Source organism: Corythoichthys intestinalis, chromosome 2 (assembly GCF_030265065.1).
Source record: "Corythoichthys intestinalis isolate RoL2023-P3 chromosome 2, ASM3026506v1, whole genome shotgun sequence".
NCBI lineage: Eukaryota > Metazoa > Chordata > Actinopteri > Syngnathiformes > Syngnathidae > Corythoichthys > Corythoichthys intestinalis.
The window spans coordinates 41,180,908-41,202,520 of NC_080396.1; the positions used below are offsets into that span (position 1 = coordinate 41,180,908).

A 21,613-nucleotide genomic window follows, 5' to 3' on the forward strand; every position below is an offset into this window, starting at 1 on the left:
GGAACCACAGTCTCGAAGAAAACCATTGGAAACACATTACGCCGTCATGGATTAAAATCCTACAGCGCATGCAAGGTCCCGCTGCTGAAGCCAGTGCATGTCCAGACACGTCTGAAGTTTGCCAATGACCATCTGGATGATCCAGAGGAGCAATGGGAGAAGGTCATGTGGTCGGATGAGACCAAAATTGAACTTTTTGGTCTAAACTCGGCTCGTCCTGTTTGGAAGAAAAAGAAGGATGAGTACAACCCCAAGAACACCATCCCAACCGTGAAACATGGAGGAGGAAACATCATTTTTTGGGGCTGCTTCTCTGCCAAGGGTACAGGACGACTGCACCGTATTGAGGGGAGGATGGATGGGGCTATGTATCGCCAGATTTTGGCTGACAACCTCCTTCCTTCAGTGAGAGCCCTGAAGATGGGTCGTAGCTGGGTCTTCCAGCATGACAACGACCCAAAGCACACAGCCAAGGCAACTAAAGAGTGGCTCCGTAAGAAGCATCTTAAGGTCCTGGAGTGGCCTAGCCAGTCACCAGATCTGAACCCGATAGAAAATCTATGGAGGGAGCTGAAAGTCCGTGTTGCCTGAGAGCAGCCCCGAAACCTGAAGGCTCTGGAGAAGATCTGCATGGAGGAGCGGGCCAAAATCCCTGCTGCAGTGTGTGCAAACCTTGCCCAGGACTACAGGAAACGTTTGGTATCTGTAATAGCAAACAAAGGTTTTTGTACCAAATATTAAGTTCGATTTTTGTGATGTATCAAATACTTATTTCATGCAATCAAATGCAAATTTATTATTTAAAAATTATACACCGTGATTTTCTGTTTTTTTGTATTAGATTCCGTCCCTCACAGTTGAAGAGAATTTATGATACAAATTACAGACCTCTACATGCTTTGCAAGTGGGAAAACCAGCAAAATCGGCAGTGTATCAAATACTTGTTCTCCCCACTGTATGTGAGTCACAACACTTATTGGTATACTGTATAATATTTCTTCAATACAGTACATTACACATATAAAATTTTGTTTTGGTGCTAGCATCTTGTCCCTAACAGAGGTGCACATTATTTTGCAGGTCTTCAGCACATTGAGCAAGATGAGAGGGTTTCCATGGGCACTGATGGCAGCCTGTACTTTGCACATGCCTTACAGAAAGACACTCGTCAGGACTATTGCTGCTTTGCAGACTTTTTCCGCATACGCACAATCGTCCATAAGACAGCTATGGCTGTTCAAGTCAAGCCATGTAGGTTTATTGTTGTAAATCAAAAAAATGTTCTGTAGGAGACTTGATAATGGAAATCATGCTTAAAAAATGTTTGAACAGTCTTTGAATATAGAACACATGCATGTTTTTGCTGGTATTTTAATTGTTGCCTACATGTTTTTTTCCACTGCATACCAAAACCCAGGGCTTGTCCTGTCTAGTTTTCTCTAGACAGGTTGTATGAGGATATATGGGTATTTACTGTACTTGTGTTAGCGACTGGAGCTTCTGCGTATTTTCCTCACAATGTTTTAATTCCTTTGCAGGGACACCACAGTATGAATCTGACAGCAGTGATGCCAGTAAGTGATTTCCCCCCAATCCCATTTCTCTTTATTCAATCCAAAATATAGACTTATGTTTCACATTACTGCTATTTTTTTTTTTCTTTGAAAAAACGAACCAATCCAAATTGAAGTTGCAAATAGCTTTTACTGATAGACCAGTGACATAAATTATGCATAAAAGTGAGGGTGACTATTGTGCCGGCAGGCCCCCCTGTGAGAGCACCTGTCCTTCTACTGCCCTCTGGTGTCCAGACAGAACATGTTCTGTTGAAAGGAGCAGAACTACAGCTCGAATGTCTACCAGGGGGGTAGTAAGTATCAGTACTTCCAGAGTTAACTTTATATTTGTCTGCATTTTCTGTTCATGACATCAAAATGTTTTATTTTGCAGTCCTACTCCAAAGGTAGAATGGATGAAGATGGGAGACAAGCTTACCCCTCGAGCAACCTTTGACAACTTTGGAAAATTATTGACCATAGCTGCAATCGAGGAAAGTGATGAGGGCAAATACATGTGCATAGCCAAGAACTCAGTTGGACAGGCTGTTCACTACTTTGATGTAATCGTAGAAGGTTGGTAAACATCAAATGTTCATTATGCATGAAGCAGATAGTGGGCACTTTGGTTTGACTCTTTGGGATGACAGTTGATTTTGTACACGACAAACACTACGTTTCTTTTCAAAACATCTCCCAGAGTCTCCGAAGTGGCTGACAGAGCCGCCTCACAGTCAACTGACTGTGATTGGCTCTGATGTGCACATCAAGTGCTCGGTCAGCGGTAAACCACAACCTGACATAATGTGGAGGAAGAATGGACACATTTTTGAAGGTGGGTGACGGAAACTCATGCTTTATTGCCTCTGTTTGCACACAGTCCTCTGTGGCAAGTGCAGATTTCAAGATAACAAGCAGGCATCCCTGCTAAATGTTTTCCACAGCACAAGAGACCCTTTTGACTCTTCACAGAGCACGACACACTGTATGCCAGTGGGAAAGTTTGAGGGCCTTCTACGCCTTCAGAGAAAGAACTAAAAAAATTATGGACCATTCAACTCCTTTGTCGACCATTTTGCGTCGAGGTCATTCAAATAAACACAACATTACAAGTCAATGGCGCGTGTACTTTGAAATAGCTGTAGATTGCTCAATTTTCAAACGCATTGGTCGATCATTAACGCTATAGATGCAGTTTTACTGGAAATGTAAGATTATTTATAACATTTTCTCAAAATGAAAATTCTGAACTACGTACAATAATACGTGTATTTATTTATTTTTGATAAACCAAGCCGTAAGCCGTACTCATCCTACATCCGTTACGATAGAGGCCTTCCAGAGAAGTCCTCCGATGCAAAATGGCCACCAATTACTTAGGCTGCCGACTCTGCTTTAGTGTTAACTCTGACATCAAGCCTTATTTATATATGTGATACCTATTAGGCGGACTACATTCTACTGACAGCAAAAGTTCTATGTATCGGTATGATCTTTGCGCAACAAACAGTATGTAAATGGAACGGTTTTCAGGTCAGGTGACTTAATTTTATTTAGATATTAATACAACAATTGAATTATATTTTCTTGGGCTTGAGATGTAAGATGTGGCGTAGGGCGTAAGAATGGCATGAAATCTGTGAGAAACACGCTCAATGTGAGAGCTGATAACCCTGATTTACTGCGATCACAGCTCATGGTAATACAAAAACATACAGTATACAGTAGGTAAAGACAGTATATTGACGATAAGATTCTGAAAATTGCATCGCAATACAGCTTTGGTCTTTCTTTCTCTGCTCCGCTAGTTCTGGTCCATACTGTTCCTATGACAATTTATTTTTTGACGGTGAAGGCCCAGTTGTTGTGCTCACGATGCGCCACTGCTGATAACACTGGTCACATTTAAAACCAAGGTTGTCTTTCTTAGCTGAGCATGTACAAACCAAATCCATTTAATCAACAAACTTACGGTCACACGCTACTGCAATCATTAGGCTACACGGTGGCATAAAGCACGGACTGGTCGCCAGACAATCACAAGCAAAAAATAGACAAACAACCTCACTCACATTAATAGATGGTTTCGAGTCTTCAAATTAACTAAAATGCATGTTTTTTGAATGTGGAGGGATACCAGAATATCAGTAGAACAAACATAAGATAGCCAGACATGCAGTACAACTCAGCAGAGAAAGTCCTTAGTTATGATTCCTACCCTAAAGATAAGAGCTATGAAGTAGTAGTGCTGTGTTATTGAGGTGAAAATTTGCATACACTGTATATTCTTCAAAACTTCTCCCTAATGTATAATTTGCTTTTAAATTAGTGGAAAGGATTCTGGAAAGTCCCTCTATTGTGTCTGAGCATGACGACACCCAAGTGTTGTCTATTAATGCATGCTTGAAAATGTTTGGTGTGGAAGAACACAAACTTCTTGGCCTCAACACCATCACTTTTGGGATCAACTGGAAAAAAAAATTGGACAAATGTCATTCTTATCTTATGGATAACAATTCCTGCTGAAACACTCCTATGTCCAGTCAAAAATCTTCCTGTAGAGGTAACAGGGAGCAATTAAAACTGCTTTGGGGCCATCAAATCTATATTCTCAGGTTTTTTTTTTTTTTTTGGTAATCATGTATTAGTATAAATCCATATAGTATTTTTTAAAATAATAGCAAAAAAACAAACAAACAAACAAACAAAAAAATGGTTGGATTTCATTGAGAAATAATAATTAAGAGTTTTTCCCCAATTTTTTTTTTTTTTTTTTTTACATGATTTATTATTTCTTTTCCAGATGACCCCTTGAACAACAAACGGGTGCTTGATGACACAATAGTCCTACACAACGCTATGCCAGATGACAGTGGTGTCTACCAGTGTGAAGCAGCCAACAGACATGGCGTTGTTTTAGGCAACGTTAACATCATGATCATGAGTGAGTGCGCTGCAAAGCAATAAAAAACTACATTAATATCAAAATCACCTTTCTATATCAAGTACAGTATTGTATGTCAAAGATGTCTTTCTAGTATATACAGGGTATGCAGACAAAAAATAGTATTATCATTATATTTATAAAGTGTATTTAAGCACATCTACAGCTCAAATAAAATGCTTTACATGCAATAATTAAGAAGTTTACAAAATGCCATTAAATACACATAAATAAATAGATAAGCAAACAAACCTAGAAATAAATAATAGTATATTTTGAGACTATCAATTTATCAATGTTTATTAATGTGTTTTTTTTTCATTGGACATGACACTATGGCATTTTTAAATTTAAAATAATCTTATGCAAGACTGTAAGGCGTTTTTCCCCACACATTTGCTACAATGATTCACTAATTTGCATCTAATTTTAAATTAGCTCTCCAAACCTTGTATTAATTTTGTTTCATTCCAAATGTGTCCTTCGCTTGCTTCATAGCTTTTTTACTTTCCTTTTAAGTTATTTATTCAAGATTCACATTGTCTATCCAAATTGATTTACGTTTCCACCTTGTGTGTGGGTGTGTGTGGCTGTCGTTTTTTTTTTTTTTTTTTTTTTTACAATTCTTTTATATTATTATTTAGTTCATAAAAATGTCCTCTATTCTGTGTGTAGGTGTTTATCAGTGCAGATTTGATTCACCTATTGTTTCTCCTGTACAGTATGTATCTACCATTCAACTGGAGGGATTCTTATTGGGTATGGGAGGTGTCAGGGTGCCAGTAGAACATTATTGCTTCAGTTTGAACAAAATTGGGTGTTTGGGAATGCCAAAGCCAAAAGAAAGCTTCCACAAGACGACTGAATATCACCAGATTAACACAGATAGACCATTAGAACATGTTCATTTTTTTTTTTTTTTTTTTTTTTTTGAGTGCAGTTTTTAATCCTGTGCAAACTGGCCTGTAATTGTTCTATTCACTTACAGATACGGCTCCTCTGATTCTGACCCAAGACTACCAAGAGTACGCAATGATACTTGGCGAGGATGTGGCAATGAACTGTAGTGCCTTCGGCTCACCACCTCCCACTATTTCTTGGTAAGAAATGTAGGACTGATGGTGAGAAATTTCACAGAATTGACACAAAGCAACCTGACACATCATGTAGTAGGGAGGGGGTTGTTACTTAGTCATAAATAAACACATCAGTGAGTGAGTGCACAAGAGAAAAAAAAATGTGTGACTGCAACGTGTGAGTCAAATATTCAATCCACACTGCTTCAGGTGTTCACGCCTCACAGGCTTCTATCTGTTTAATGAGATTATCCTCTTGCCATCCTCAAAATTTGGGCTAATTACATTCTATTAATGACCGTTAAAGCCCCGCTTCAATTTCTTTAAAAGGGATCTTAGTCCCTCACGATACACTTTTTGAAATTAGTAGCTTGTGTTAGGGGATGAGCCACTTAAGAATTGTGTAGACATGGATTGTTGTTAACTATTAACTGGATTTGTAGAACTCAAATTTGCTGAAAAAAAGAGGACTTCTGACTTTGCTGATATAGAGAGCTCCTATAGATATCAGTGCAATGTGTACTACTGTAATTTGATCCCAAAATAACTGCTTCACAGTTCCATTTCATTACTGTGGTCACCACCATGTTAAATGTACTGACTGGACATCAAACTTAGCACCGTGCACGCATCTTCATTGGTATCCAAATTTATGCTAAGATCACAAAAATTCAGATCCCATATAATTAAAATCATGACATCAACATAAAATTGAGATGACAGATTCTCTCTATCATCCATCCATCCATCCATCCATCCATCCATCCATCCATCCATCCATCCATCCATCCATCCATCCATCCATCCATCCATCCATCCATCCATCCATCCATCCATCCATCCATCCATCCATCCATCCTTTTTTATTGTTTTGCCCTCATTTAGGTGCCTATTTCAGTGGAAATTTGGGAGGGGATTAATAATACACAGTAGACATTACAACCTTTGCACACATTACCAGCAAAAAAAAGTTAATTTACCTGTTTCAACAAGCCTAAACTGTGTATTTTAGAAAGCCAGAGTACCCAGAGAAAATCCACATCTGCAAATCCATTTATGTATGCGTTCGGGCAAACACAAGTTTCAGTAGACAACACAATATACAGAAGGTTGGTGTCTAAATACACTGTATGAATGAACAGTCTAGGGTGAAGCTTATCTTCCCCAAAGTCAGATGGGATGGAGTGCAGCTTATCTGTGACCCTAATATGTGATATTCAAAAATGGATGGATGATTTCCTTACCACCGTGCAATTACAAGTTCATAATTTTTGTGAAAGTTTTCTTCAAAGAGTGAATCTGTCGGAATGTTGTTCCATTCATCCAGAGAAATGCATGGTATTGTGATTGCTGTAAAATATTGCTTTTAATTTAGTTTGCATAAAAGACTTGACTGTAAGATATGCAGCAATTACTGTATCTGAAAACATTCTCTCTCAGGGCCAAGGATGAGACTCCAGAAACCATTGAAGGAGAAAGATTTGTTGCCCTTCAGAATGGGTCGTTACAAATCTCCAGTGTGGAGAAAAAAGACAGCGGCGAATATGTCTGTGTTGCCGATAACAGCGAGGGCAAGTCGTCTATCACGGCTGTGCTGGCAGTGAAAGGTATCTCAAGAAAATAAGGAAATTGCTTAGACACCAGAAGACAAGATTGTTTTTAAAGTGCCAAGCAAAATGAACACCAGTAAGAATAATGACAAATGAAACTATGACTAATAGTTTTTAAATTGTTGAGGTAAATTACAGAATTACGGTAGAATTAAAATGACAGGGCTTTGATAGAATGACTTTTTTTTTTTTTTTTAAGACAGAAAGTACTAGTACAGACAGGTGGTATGTTATGTTTCCTTTGTCGGATGAAACAGCTGAACTCACTTGTGGCATTCCTTCTGCAATAGAAAGAATTTCTTCTTCAGAATGCTCTTCCCAACTCTGTTGCCTACACTGCTGGTCAAAAGTATTGGCACCCCTGCAATTCTGTCAGATAATGCTCAATTTCTCCCAGAAAATGATAGCAATTACAAATGCTTTGGTAGTAAGATCTTCATTTATTTTGCTTGCAATCAAAAAACACAAAAGAGAATGGAAATTTTACACAAAACTCCAAAAATGGACCGTACAAAAGTATTGGCACCCATTGAACAATCATGTGATGCTTCTCTAATTTGTGTAAATTAACAGCACCTGTTACTTACCTGTGGCACATAACAGGTGGTGCTGTGGTGGCAATAGCTAATCACGCTTGCAGCCAGATAAAATGGATTAAAGTTGACTCAACAACTGGCATATGTCCTTGTGTGTACCACATTGAGCATGGGGAAAAGAAAGATGACCAAAGAACCATCTGAGGACTTGAGAAAAAATTGTGAGGAAGCATGGGCAATCTCAAGGCTACAAGTCCATCTCCAAAGACCTGAATGTTCCTGTGTCTACCGTGCGCAGTGTCATAAATAAGTGTAAAGCCCACGGCACTGTGACTAACCTCCCTAGATGTAGACAGAAAAGAAAAATTGTGCGGATGGTGGATAAAGAACCTCGACTAACATCCAAACAAGTTCAAGCTGTCCTGCAGTCCGAGGGTACAACGGTGTCAACCCGTACTATCTGTCAGCGTCTGAATGAAAAGGGATTCTATGGTAGGATACCCAGGAAGACCCTACTTCTGACCTAGAGACATAAAAAAGCCAGGCTGGAGTTTGCCAATACTTACCTGAGAAAGCCCAAAATGTTTTGGAAGAATGTTCTCTGGTCAGATGAAACAAAAGTAGAGCTTTTGGGAAAAGGCATCAACATAGAGTTTACAGGGAAAAAAAACGAGGCCTTCAAAGAAAAGAACACTGTCCCCACAGTCAAACATGGGGGAGGTTCGCTGATGTTTTTGGGGTTGCCTGCTGCCTCAGGCACTGGACTGCTTGACCGTGTACATGGCATTATGAAACCTAAAGACTACCAACAAATTTTGTTGCATAATGTAGGGCCCAATGTGAGAAAGCTGGGTCTCCCTCAGAGGTCATGGATCTTCCAGCTGGACAATGACCCAAAGCACACTTCAAAAAGCACTAAAAATGATTTGAGAGAAAGCACTGTAGACTTGTAAAGTGGCCAGCAATGAGTCCAGACCTGAATCCCATAGAACACTGTGGAGAGATCTGAAAATGGCAGTTTGGAGAAGGCACCCTTCAAATCTCAGAGACCTGAAGCAGTTGGCTCCAAAAATCTAAAATTCCAGCAAAGCATGGTAAGAAACTCATTGATGGACTGGAAGCAGTTGTCGCAGTTATTTTGTCTAAAGGTTGTGCTACCAAATATTAGGCTGAGGGTGCCAATACTTTTGTCTGGCCCATTTTTGGAATGATAATGATTTAATTTTTTTTTTCATTCTCTTTTGTGTTTTTTCATTGCAGGCAAAATAAACGAAGATATTACTACCAAACATTTGTTATTGCAATCATTTTCTGGAAGAAACTGAGCATTATCTGACAGAATTGAAGGGGTGCCAATACTTTTGGCCAGCAGTGCATACATGTGTGACACTTATTAGTTGAATAGGTATTCACTTATTTGCTCAGCTCATCCCAAACGAAATCAGTAAGGTTAAAGTCTGGAATGCACGACATTTCGCATCATCTTGAATTTTATATATATATATATATATATATATATATATATATATATATATATATATATTTATATATACATACATATTTCATACACTGCCAATGGGAAAACCCATTGGCAGTGTATCAAATACTTGTTCTCCCCACTGTATATACATATATTTGTGCATAATCTGTATGTATATGCTATACATGTATGTACAGTAGATAAATGCATATATAAAAGATCAGCAACCCCAAAAAAACCAAAAATTTCAGAATTTTTAGTGTGTTTGATGTCATCTGGGATAGCCTCCCCTGATAAATGATGCATGCCCCATGTATGTTTTTCTCGCTTAATTAACAGTAATTATTCTGTTGTTAGACCCCACACGAATTGCGAATGGACCTCAGGACATGCAGGTCATTAGTGGGACCACAGCCCAGTTGATGTGTCAGGCTGAGTATGATAAAAGTCTGGAAGACTCACTTGAAGTATTTTGGATAAAGGACGGGGAAAAAATGACCCATTCCACAGAGGAACGTTCCAGGTTTGTGGATGGAATTTTGCTCCTCCTGTATTGATGTAAACCATGACCTAATCAAAGGATTTAATGTTCAGGTACTTTGTGGGTGATGGAATGCTTCAGATAATGAACGTAAACCTGAGTGATGAGGGTGTATACACGTGCATGGCCAGAACTCGTCTCGATGAAGCCAATATAACAGCATTTCTCACAGTGCTTGGTAAGGTCCTCCTATAAATGATATTTTATTCATGTACTGTTAAGTATTCATATAGTAAATGACTCTATGTTGAGAGCATAAATACCACCAGATGGTGCTGTTTTTGTTTCTCATGCACCCAGTATGAATTTTATATTTCATACAGAGGATTGATTCAATTGTGAAGTTATTGTGTCTAAATGCGCTCTTAATCCTTATAGTGTGTGTTAACATAATTTCTCCAGTGATTACAAGTGTCTTACATAAACAGTCAAATTAAATTACTACTCCCTGGGGCATCCTTGCATACGTTGTAGGCTAAGCAGAGTGAGAAATGAATAATATATTAAATTGATTAACATGTATGAGACCACATTAGTTTATTATTAAGTAGCCTATCTAAAGGGATGTTGCCTTAGAATGTTTTCCACGATATACTATCACATGATGTTGACTATGCATTGGTTACAATATGTTAGCTTGAGATATCTCTTGTTGTACTATATTACAGATGTTCCTGATGCCCCACAGAACTTAGAGATAAGTGGACTCAACAATCTGAGAAATATCCGTTTGGATTGGGTTCCCGGTAGTGATCACAATAGTTCTGTAATAGGTGAGACAAAAGTGATGTGAATTGTTTCCATCACAGTCACTTTTGAAAGGTTATTAAATTGTTGTATTGCCCCCACTCCCTCCCTATATACTGCATTGGCCCGAATATAAGACGGCCCTGATTATAAGACGACCCCCTCTTTTTCAGTCTTATTTCAATGCAAAAAACACCGTCTTATATTCGGGCCAATACGGTAGATACAGAGTTGTAATGTTACAGTTGTAAACTATGTATGAAATAAGGATGATTCCTCTTGAAAAAAGACTTTTTGAAAACCAAATTAATTTTCATACAGAAAATAATTACAGTAAATCTGAAAAAAATGATTATAACACTATATTTGAGAGAAAAAGCATGTTAGTTTGCCTTATTCAAATCTTAATATCTGAACATTTAAATATGTAAACTAAAGTGCAATCAGATTCGTAAATGAATGGCTTCTGGTTTTTGAAATGTAAATAAACCAATCTATTGTGATAAAACAACATAATTGCAATAACTGTGTTAACCATCAAAGTGAAGTCTAACTGTAACTGTAGTCTTGAAACGCAAACTGGTTAAACTTGAGAGTAGCTGAGATCTGTCATGACAGAACATCGCTTCAATGATATCTGGCGCTATCTACCGTCGTGAATGGGTATAATGTCTAGCCCGCGAATATAAGGCGACCCCCACTTTTTCAGTCTTATTTCAATGCAAAAAACACTGTCTTAAATTCGAGCCAATACGGTAGATACAGTGTTGTAATGTTACAGTTGCAAACTATGTATGAAATAAGGATGATTCCTCTTATTTTTAGTGAACAAGCATTGTGTATAATTGTTAAAAAGGTCCATCTAAATATGATATAAAATACAGTGGCATGTAAACCTTTGCAAACTTTTATATGTCACTGTACAATTTATTTTGATGAAAATGTTTAAAGCAAAGCACATGAAATGATGAAACACATTCTCATTTATTTGCTTTGTCTTCATTGTCACCTAGCAAAATGGGTCTTGTTTTTTTAATCTTGTTGGTGGAACTGAAAACAAGTAGTCTTTTGTAATTTGATTTTTTTTTCCAAATTCCAAACACAGATAGCAGTTTATTTGTTACTTTATTAGTGCATGAAATAAAACATATGTAGATCAGTTGCACACAAAATCACTGCGATCAAAGAATAAAAATGGCAAAATGTGAATTTCCCAAGCGTATAAGAAATAAAATACAAGTACTCCATTTACTGCCAAGCAGTGTTAATTATTATTTTTATTTTTTTTTACCTGCACTGCCTACCCTTAGGATTGACTCACCAAACTTCTGAAACTTGTATATGAACAGTACTAATCGAGAATATATGATACTAAATTAATTTCAGTTAGCGTTTCCTTTATGTTGAACCACACATTTTCTTTGTGTATCCACTGATCCTTCAAGTTCAAATGAGAATGTGTGTGATGATCATTAAATGCTCTCTGCACTGAATACAGAATTTGTTGTGGAGTATGAAGAGAGCCAATGGGAGCCAGGCAAGTGGAAGGAGCTCCACAAAGTCCCTGGTAGCCAGGCAACAGCCGAGCTGGCACTCCACGGACATCTTAACTACCAGTTCAGAGTCTACGCAGTGAATGCTGTTGGGCCTGGCCCCCCTAGTGAGCCCACTGAGCGCTACAAAACTCCCCCAGCTGGTGAGACTCTCGCTCTGTCTCTCATGTGAATCTTTGCCTCCTGCTCTAGGGATGTTTTTAGTATCCTTTATACACTATACTTCAGCAACAGAAAGTTTTGACAATATATTTTACACCACTTTCAACATGTTAGCTCTAAAGCATTTTGTCAAGCTTAAAACCGACCATAGCTGCATCATACAGTGTCTAAGAATGACCATTTTGACAAATGCTTTCCAAAGCTCCTGATAGGAACCCAGAAAACATTAAAATTCAAGGCCATCTACCTCACCAGATGGACATTACTTGGGAGGTAAGATTTTTGCCAATATTTTCTCTTTTTCTGTGTTCCAAACCTATCGAATCTTTCCCTTATAGCCTCTCTTTCCGGTTGAGCACAATGGCCCTGGCCTTGAGTACAAGGTAAGCTATAGAAAACTTGCTGTGGACGACACCTGGACAGAACACCTGGTTAAAAGACATTCCTTCGTTGTGAGGAACACATCGACGTTCATCCCGTACGAGATCAAAATTCAGAGCAAGAATAGCCACGGGTGGGGACCGGAACCTAAAATTACTACTGGTTATTCTGGAGAAGATGGTGAGTTAAACACAAAATAGAATACAAATAAAGCATGCAATGAATTTATTGTGGATATATTGGTAGGAAAGATTTCACACTCATGCTATGGTACTAGTATGTAATATGCATTGAACTAAATTTCCCCTTGGGATCGCTTGTTGGAGAGAGAAAAAAAAAAAAAAAACACACACACACACACACGAGCTTTATCATGGAACACAAATAACGATTTCTTACATCTTGAATGATTTTTGAAATGTGATTGACCACACATATGACAAGCTCATATGCTCTTGTAGTATCATGTGCCATATTTTCTGCACTATAAGTTGCACCTAAAAGCCTTCAATTTTCACCGACAGTGCACCTTATAACCCAATGTGCCTTATATATTGATCAATATTGGTTAATCATGGCATGACATTGTCTTTAGCGCAGGTCCATCTATTCTAGTGGATGCATAATGCAACCCCAACCACTATTGCTGCTGCTACTAGTGTGTCTTATAATGTGGTGCGTCCTGTATATGAAAACCGTTTTAATTGAAGGTATGCCTTATACTCTGATGCGCCTTATAGTTTGGAAAATACAATACTTTATGTGACCAACATAGCACACCATGCACATAAGTATATATTTCTACTAAGTAAACAAACCTCGACAAGCCTGCTTGATGCTTTGAGTGGAATTTTCCACAATTATTTGTATGTGTGTGCCATACTTCAGGCAAGTAGCCTTGGTGTGGCATGTCCACATAATTTTCCATCCACTTTCCATACCTCTTAACATTAGCCATTCCTACGAAGTGTCAAATGGCAAATACCCATGGCTGAATTTACTACAATTATCAACTGCAATTAATTTCTTTCTCTGGCGTTTCACATTGATAACATCATCCCTTAGCATTCATATAAAAAGTTTACACAGGGAAATCGCATTTCAAGCTATGTGGTGGGTGATAAATGTCTTTTCTTTCTTGGGGCTCAACTAGCCCTAATTGCTTATGAGATCCTTAATTTTTTTGTTTTATTGTACCCTACCCTGTCTTCAGTTGTCTTTCGCCATTGTCTACGGGAAAATGTGTCAGGTTAAGTCTTACCTTTTTACCTGTTTACCTGTGCCGCTGTGCAGTAGTGACTTTTCCCACCCTCGATTGCAGCAGGTGGCAAACAACCTTTTGTAGAGCTGTGAAATCTAAAATGCACCACTTCTGTCTCAAAATCTGTGCGACCTTTATTAGATCACGATGCGCTCCGCAGCGTAGGATGGCTGAGATGCTGCTGCTTCTAGTGTCTGATATTCTCTCCAACTACCATGTAGAGCAGAAATAATGTCAGGGATTATTTTTTAGCTTATGTTTGGTGTTCCACCCTCTACTTGAAATATGATTTAGTGCATTATGCTTTGAAATATATATATGCTTGCTCATTTAGTACCACCATTAGCACCTTTCCGAGAAAAAAAACACTTGCTCCAACTTTTTGTGCAGTAATTGTCCTGAATCTACAAGCTTGGCTCCAGTGTTAAGAGACTTTGTGATTCTCTGTAGAGTTGTTTGACCCCCCTCCATGTGTTCTTTAGTTCCCACTGCGGCGCCACGGGATGTTGCAGTGGAGGTGATTAACACAACTGTTCTGAGAGTAAGCTGGACCCCGGTTCCGCCTGCCACACTGAGAGGTCACCTAAGGGGGTATCATGTAAGTTTTCATCAAGCACCACTACAACATGATTTGTGTGCAGATGATAAAAAGAAAAACAGTATGTATTTTCTGTTTGTATTTCATAAATAAGATCTTGTAAGATTTCCTGATCATTGGTAGTAAGATTAGAGACATATACTTATATTACCCTCAGTACATAAGCAGAGAGTTATGATATAATAGCAGCGAGAAGAAAAAGGGACAAAATATATTATAAAGCAGGTCTGATAACAGGGTTGAGTAAAAACCTAGCCAGGTGATTATTTCTGATTACGCCTTCAGCATTGTTTAAAAAAAAAAAAAGAAAAAAGAAAAAAAAAAAAAATACTGATGAACTTACTGATGTACCGGTAATTTAATTCTGGCAATTACCGTACTTTTCGGACAATAAGATGCTATTTTTTTTCCTGTTTCCTATTTTTCCTATTTTTATGTATCCTGCGGTTTATAGTGTGTTTCATTTGTCGATTTTTATAGGGTCTGATCTTTTATTGTAAATATCCCATGATAAAATGCGAATACCTGGGTCTTATTGTCCGGGGTGGCTCATGTATGAACAAAAGCCGTTTTCGTGTCAAATTTGGTGGGTGGCGGCTTATAGTCAGGTGCGCCTTGTAGTCCAAAAATTACGGTATATGTGGGACATAATACATAACCCAGATGGTATCCTTGATTTATATCATTTATCTACAAGTCTTTTTGGGCTGTGCTGTAATCATCATCATACTTTTCATTTCTTAATACAGTAAAAGTCCCTTTCATGACACTCAAAGGAAGAAAAATAATCATACAGGTACTTAAAATAAAATCCTATCATACAGTAACAAAATATATTAAAAATAAACCAACTATTACGATTTCACATTTGTACAATGGGAGTCCCTGCGCTTTATAGTAGTCCAGTGCGGCTTATACAGTGCTGCTCGAAAGTTTGTGAACCCCACAGCGATGGTCAGATTTTTTGTTAAATGTTAAGTTATACCCAAATCCACAATACTGACATTCCAAATAATGGACTGAAACAAAAGAAATAGTTATATTGTCATTCTTTATTTAACAAAAGTGGTTGATTTAAGAAAAACTCAGATATCATGTGTGCAAAAGTATGTGAACCCCTTCAGTTAATAGGATATTGCGCCTCCTTTTGCAGAGATTACCTCAACCAAACGGTTTCTGTAGTGACTAATCAGCCTCTCACATCTACTTTGGGGGATTTTTGCCCATTCTTCCTTGCAGAACGCAGTCAGTTGAGAGAGGTTTGATGGGCGTCTGGCATGAACTGCTCGCTTCAGGTCCCGCCACAGCATTTCAATGGGATTTAGGTCAGGACTTTGACTGGGCCAGTCCAGAACACGAATCTTCTTCTTTTTCAGCCATTCCTTGGTTGTATTGCTGGAATGCTTTGGATCATTATCATGTTGCATGATCCACCTTCTGCCAAGCTTTAACTTCAAAACAGATGGCGTCAGGTTATGTTCTAGGATTTGACAATATTCCTCAGAATTCATGATTCCCTGGACTATGTGGAGTTGTCCAGGTCCTGAGGATGAAAAGCAAGCCCAGATCTTGACATTCCCACCTCCATGCTTCACTGTTGGGAGAAGGTTCTTTTGGTGGTATGCAGTGTTGACTTTTCGCCAGACATGGCGGTTTTGGTTGTGACCAAACAGTTCAATTTTGCACCTACATCAGTTGATGAAAACTCTTTTTAATTTAGTCTCGACAACACAACTGTTAAAAAAAACAAAAAAAAAAACTATTGAATTGATTGATTAGGAAATCAGGTTGAAATAATAGAAAATTCCAAAATGTTGAGGGGGTTCACAAACTTTTGAGCAGCACTGTATATGAACAAATACAAATACAATCAATACAAAAGAGTTTCCACAGGTTGCTTGCATGTCAAATAAGTTGAAAACACCCCTCAGTTACATTGTCTGTTTCTACAGTCCCGAGTGACTATACAAAGTTAGTTAAAAAAAATAAATAAATAAAAAATTCCCTTTCTCACTTGTTACTGTTCCACCAATATCGAAGATGACACACAAGACGCCGTAACAGAAATCACAACACATCTGAACATCTGTTTGCGGGAAGCCACATTAACTGTTTGTATGTGCACACATACTGTACATAGTAATGACCCGGCCGGTTGAATTCCATCGAAAAGGTTCAGGCAAATGTCTGTTGGGCTGTTGCGTCTCTGATGTGCCAGTTTGAGAAAAGTCAGAGTGAGGGGAGCTTTTGACACCCCACCAGATGGCAGCCCGACTCAGCAATTAAAATCAACACGAAGATGCTTCGTTGGTCATTTTTCTTGTAACACCACACTAAAAGCTGTGTTGTGATTAAACTCAAATTGTACTCTCTGTCAGTATGCAATGATGTTCATTAAAGTCCTCGGCCACCCATGTGGAGTAGTACACAGGGAGGGACCTCAAATTATTGGGTCCTATACAACCCTGAGTTAGATATCGCATAGGTGCAGAACCCCTGTAGCAAAAACAACTTATAGTATTTTTGTCAGTAACCTTTGTGACTTGCTGGCAATCAGTTCATGGTGTATCCCACCTCCATCCCAAAGTTAGCAGGGGTAGGCTTCATCAATCCTGTGACCCTCGTGAGAATAATGGTTACAATAGATGGATAAACGAACGAACAAACGAACGAACGAATGAATGAATGGTCATTACCTCGCTCTGGTATCTTGCACTGAATGGAAACTGACTTGAAATGAAGGCTATGCTTTGAAAAAGTCAGGCCCAAAAAAATGAGATTTGACTGCTGACCATGTATGTATGAGAGACAGTCCTTCACCCTAGGTTCATCTCAGCTCCCTCTTAATGGGTACTTAGGCTAGGTTCATACTGCAGGTCTTAATGCACGAATCCGATTTTTTTTGTTTTTTCTCCAACTCGAGTGAGGCATTAACTTGACCGTCTGATTGGGTTAAGTCGCATAGAAGTGGACCATTTCAAATCCGATCTGGATCACTTTCGTATGTGGTTTAAATCCGAGCTGGGCCACATATTTCCTGAATGTGGCAGCGGTCGGAACTGCCAAGTCTCCCAAATTGGAATTCATGCAGCAATTACTTCAGCAAAGAGCGAGAGCAGCAGCGATGTAGCTGTGCATTAGCGTTAGCACCTAGCTTGAACTCGGCTATTACTACGCAGAAGGCGGGCTTAACCACAGTCATAACAAAATACAATGAAGAAAAGGATAAGCCGGATAATGCTCAATTATACACCATGCACGCACAGTGCGTAGTTTTTTGTCTTGATGCTTCTGCGCATGCGGGTCAGTTTGATCAGCGCGTGGCGGACTGCGAGTTAGTGCGTATGCGTAATACTTGAATGGGCTCAATGGACAAAGGCAGTCTGAACGGGCACGCCCAAAAAAAACATGTGAAAAAAAATCGGAATTTTGCATTAAGACCTGCAGTATGAACCTAGCCTTAGTTTCACTGTGTTATTAAAAAGTATGAAGGTGCCCCAGCCTGACGTTGATTGGAAAAAAATAACTAATTCTCCCATAGTTGAAGTAGTAGGTTTGCTGCACTTCACTTAATTTGGCACACACTCTCGTGTTTTACCCTTGCTGAAGCAGAAATTTGAAGATCCCGGTATTTTGAAATGACACTCAGGGTTTAATGAGGAAAATGCTGTAAGTTGTGGAATAATGAGTTGACTTGCTGTCATGTATGTCAAACAAAGGCCAAATGCGAGGCAGGGTGGGTGATGGGCCAAATGCCCTTTGACATTGGTTCCTCAACTAAAGCGTGACTATTTTACATGTATGTTTAACAAATCCTTATTTTATAGTAATTTTTTCCAAACAAAGGCACTCTCTTTGAAATCTACCAGTTTTTTCACTATCAGCATATTGAGAACATCTGCTTTACAAGGTCTTTAAAATACAAGGAAATTTGATGAAAAGCAGCACAATTATAAATCAGGGTGGATAGACCATTTGTCTTTTTTAGGCAGTACAGCATTCAAATTTGCCTGCTTTTTACAGGTTCACTGGCTCAGAAAGCGAAGTTTCTTGAATCCTGACAGAATCTTGGATGAGCGCCACATGCTGTCATTCCCCGGGAAGAGGACTCATGCTATTGTACCCAGACTTGACGCTTTCTCAGAGTATACACTTACTGTCAATGTCTTTAACAAGAAAGGAAATGGGCCTAGCAGTGACCCAGTCAGCTTTACCACTCCAGAAGGAGGTGAGGTGTTGACGACAACAACCATATATAGATGCCGATTCTAACAGATTGTAGAAAAATGCAAAATGAGAACTGATTGTTTTTTTCTTTTGGGGATAAGCTAAAACATTTGGTGCCACAACTTGGATCGATAAAATAATTTATGATTGCATTGGTCCATGTACTTTTTTGTCTGTGCTTTTTTTTAATAGAGAAAAGTTCCCTTTTGCAAACACAGTGCAAGACACTCATTAAAAAAAAGCTGTGAATGATATTTTGGCTGCATACATGCATCCAATGACAGAAAATCACAATATTATTAATTTTTTCAGTTCCAGAACAAGTGCCTATTCTGACTACCTCCAATGCCCGGAGGGATTCTATCCGGCTTGTATGGGGTCCACCACCGGTTGCAAACGGCATACTGACTGGCTACCTCCTACAATACCACCTCAGTATGTTTCCACACGCATGTAAAGAAACAGTAACCTGTGGCTTTGCAAGATATTCTGTAGCCCATAGGGATTTTGTACATTAAAGTGGTGTTGCACATTGATTTTATGTGTTGTGTGAGACATATCGTGTACATTGTTAGTTGTGCAGAACGCTGGCAACCTTATTTAGAGTGTACCAGATTGCGTTTAATGGTTAAATACCCTCTGTGCTTTGAAACTGGCATTGAAGATAAAAACAATTTCCCAGGTATGTTTTCATGATCATGCACATGTCGGCATTAACACCCGTGTTTGTGTGTGTATATATACTTTATGTGTGGCAATCATGCTAATTTGATTGGTTGACTGAATAGCGCTTTTGAGAATATTAGACTGAAATACTAAAGAAATTTATCTCATCACATTGGGAGATAATTCTTATATATGGATGTATTGATTTCCCATGTGGATCACTGTTCTGGCTTGACAGTAAAATATGGAAACTAAAGAAAGCCTCTCCTCTAAATTATAATGATTCAATATGAAACGCTAGATGGCAGTATTTAGTTCTGAAATAGGCCCTACCAACACCCAAAAGAGTCATGACTTCTTGAGCCCTATAAAGGTTCACATCCTCTGACACTCCAGATTCTTTTCCCAAAACAATCATTCATGTCTAGGCTGCTTTTGCCTTGATACCCTACCCCATTCACAAGCTTTTCCCAGGCACAAGAAAATGTTAGTGAGTAAGGGGCTTTGCTTTTTACACTCTCATTGGCTGAATTATTGTATGTTTTGATATGACAGCACCAATAAAGCCCAGCAGAGTCATCCATGTATTTTCCAAATTAGTCACTGACTAACCTAAAAGTGTTTATTAGCATATGAAAGCTCCTAAAGCAGTGGAGAGCTGCTTTGACACAGCCTCAGCACTCACCTGCATTTCAATATTGGCTTCGACGTTGCTTTCCACACTTGGCACACATGCGCTGCACTTTGATCTATAATGCATGCTGGGTGATATGTTCGACTGCTCCTGATTGCCCCTATATTCCCACTTCCGTGCACCGCCTACACTTTATGTAAATGATTTCTTCTTTCTTCTGCATTTCCTAGCTTTCTTCAACTTTTGTTGCTTTGTTTATCCACTTTTATAATGTCTCCTCTTCCCTGTTTTGTTTCCTCCACTCTTCATCAACTGCCACGTGTTAAAACTCTTCCCTCTCTTCTTTGGAGTTCTATATATTCCTCTCTCATCTCCCTCTTGACATCTTAATGTATTCCTGCTCAGCTCACCTGTCACAACATGTATCTGCGACATTTGCTTTCCGCATGAATGAGCATGACACCTATTCATCCTCCCCCACACTGCCGGGCGCTGACCCCTATTTCAGTGTTATTCCATGAACATACAATGTGTGCTGGAGTCGTAGGCCTACGCCATGTCCAACTGCTTGCTTGATCCACATGAACTGAAGTAACATATCTTTTGTAGTTAATGAGACCACAAAGGAGGTGGTCGATTCCCGGGAAATGAACATCACAGGGCCTGACACCACCCACTGGCAGCTGGAGGGCTTAGAAGGGGGCAGCCTCTACCTCTTCCACCTCAGTGCCTGTACTCGAGCAGGGTGTGGACCTCCACTGTCGCAGGAGAGCAGCACTGTCACTCCAGCACGTGAGTACATGATAATGACACATCTACTGTATAATGGAAAAGTGCATAATAGTCCATACAGAGATCCAATAGAACCGTCGTATAAATGATTCTGCCTTTACATATTTGCACTCTGTGGATACAGTGGTACATTGAAGTTGAACTTATATTTAGTTCACTTTTAAAAGAAAACTGTCCTCTGTTGGTACAGCCAGTGTTGGGGATAACATCCACTCTTTCATCCATGCTGATATTTCCATTGATTTTTTTTTACACATGGACATGTGTAAAAAAAAAATTCAGCTGCTTTGACACTGCGAATTGGAATCTGAGTGTTCTGTGGTCTGAAATGTTTTATTGCATCACACGCAGTGGGGCAAATAAGTATTTAGTCAACCACTAATTGTGCAAGTTCTCCCACTTGAAAATATTAGAGAGGCCTGTAATTGTCAACATGGGTAAACCTCAACAATGAGAGACAGAATGTGGGAAATAAAACCAGAAAATCACATTGTTTTATTTTTAAAGAATTTACTTGCAAATCATAGTGGAAAATAAGTATTTGGTCTATACCAAAAGTTCATCTCAATACTTTGTTATGTACCCTTTGTTGGCAATAACGGAGGCCAAACGTTTTCTGTAACTCTTCACAAGCTTTTCACACACTGTTGCTTGTATTTCGGACCATTCCTCCATGCAGATCTCCTCTAGAGCAGTGATGTTTTGGGGCTGTCGTTGGGCATCACGGACTGTAGGAGTATGACATAGATTGTGATTAGATGTGATTATTCAGTGTGTTTAGTTTATTAGGAGAAAGCAGTGAGCAGGAAGGGGTTATGGGGGGCAGAAAGAACAATACAAGAGGAGAG

At 38.9% G+C, this 21,613-nt stretch overlaps 1 protein-coding gene across 15 annotated transcripts in view; it reads left to right on the forward strand.

Moving 5' to 3' along the window:
• The window catches only part of LOC130905999 (neural cell adhesion molecule L1-like protein), a 104,877-nt gene that overhangs the window by 45,137 nt on the left and 38,127 nt on the right, over positions 1-21,613 (forward strand). For 10 of the 15 annotated variants that reach the window (XM_057819860.1, XM_057819851.1, XM_057819842.1 and 7 more), the window contains 19 exons: positions 1,082-1,252; positions 1,540-1,575; positions 1,766-1,871; positions 1,952-2,133; positions 2,258-2,392; positions 4,361-4,501; positions 5,490-5,601; positions 7,018-7,184; positions 9,561-9,726; positions 9,798-9,922; positions 10,413-10,517; positions 11,990-12,187; positions 12,409-12,479; positions 12,545-12,767; positions 13,801-13,836; positions 14,331-14,446; positions 18,470-18,674; positions 18,986-19,108; positions 20,583-20,765. In XM_057819860.1, coding sequence (XP_057675843.1) covers positions 1,082-1,252; positions 1,540-1,575; positions 1,766-1,871; positions 1,952-2,133; positions 2,258-2,392; positions 4,361-4,501; positions 5,490-5,601; positions 7,018-7,184; positions 9,561-9,726; positions 9,798-9,922; positions 10,413-10,517; positions 11,990-12,187; positions 12,409-12,479; positions 12,545-12,767; positions 13,801-13,836; positions 14,331-14,446; positions 18,470-18,674; positions 18,986-19,108; positions 20,583-20,765 — 2,601 coding nt within the window. The remainder of the gene's footprint in view (positions 1-1,081; positions 1,253-1,539; positions 1,576-1,765; positions 1,872-1,951; positions 2,134-2,257; positions 2,393-4,360; positions 4,502-5,489; positions 5,602-7,017; positions 7,185-9,560; positions 9,727-9,797; positions 9,923-10,412; positions 10,518-11,989; positions 12,188-12,408; positions 12,480-12,544; positions 12,768-13,800; positions 13,837-14,330; positions 14,447-18,469; positions 18,675-18,985; positions 19,109-20,582; positions 20,766-21,613) is intronic. The other 5 variants (XM_057819868.1, XM_057819962.1, XM_057819933.1 and 2 more) reach the window with 2 other exon arrangements.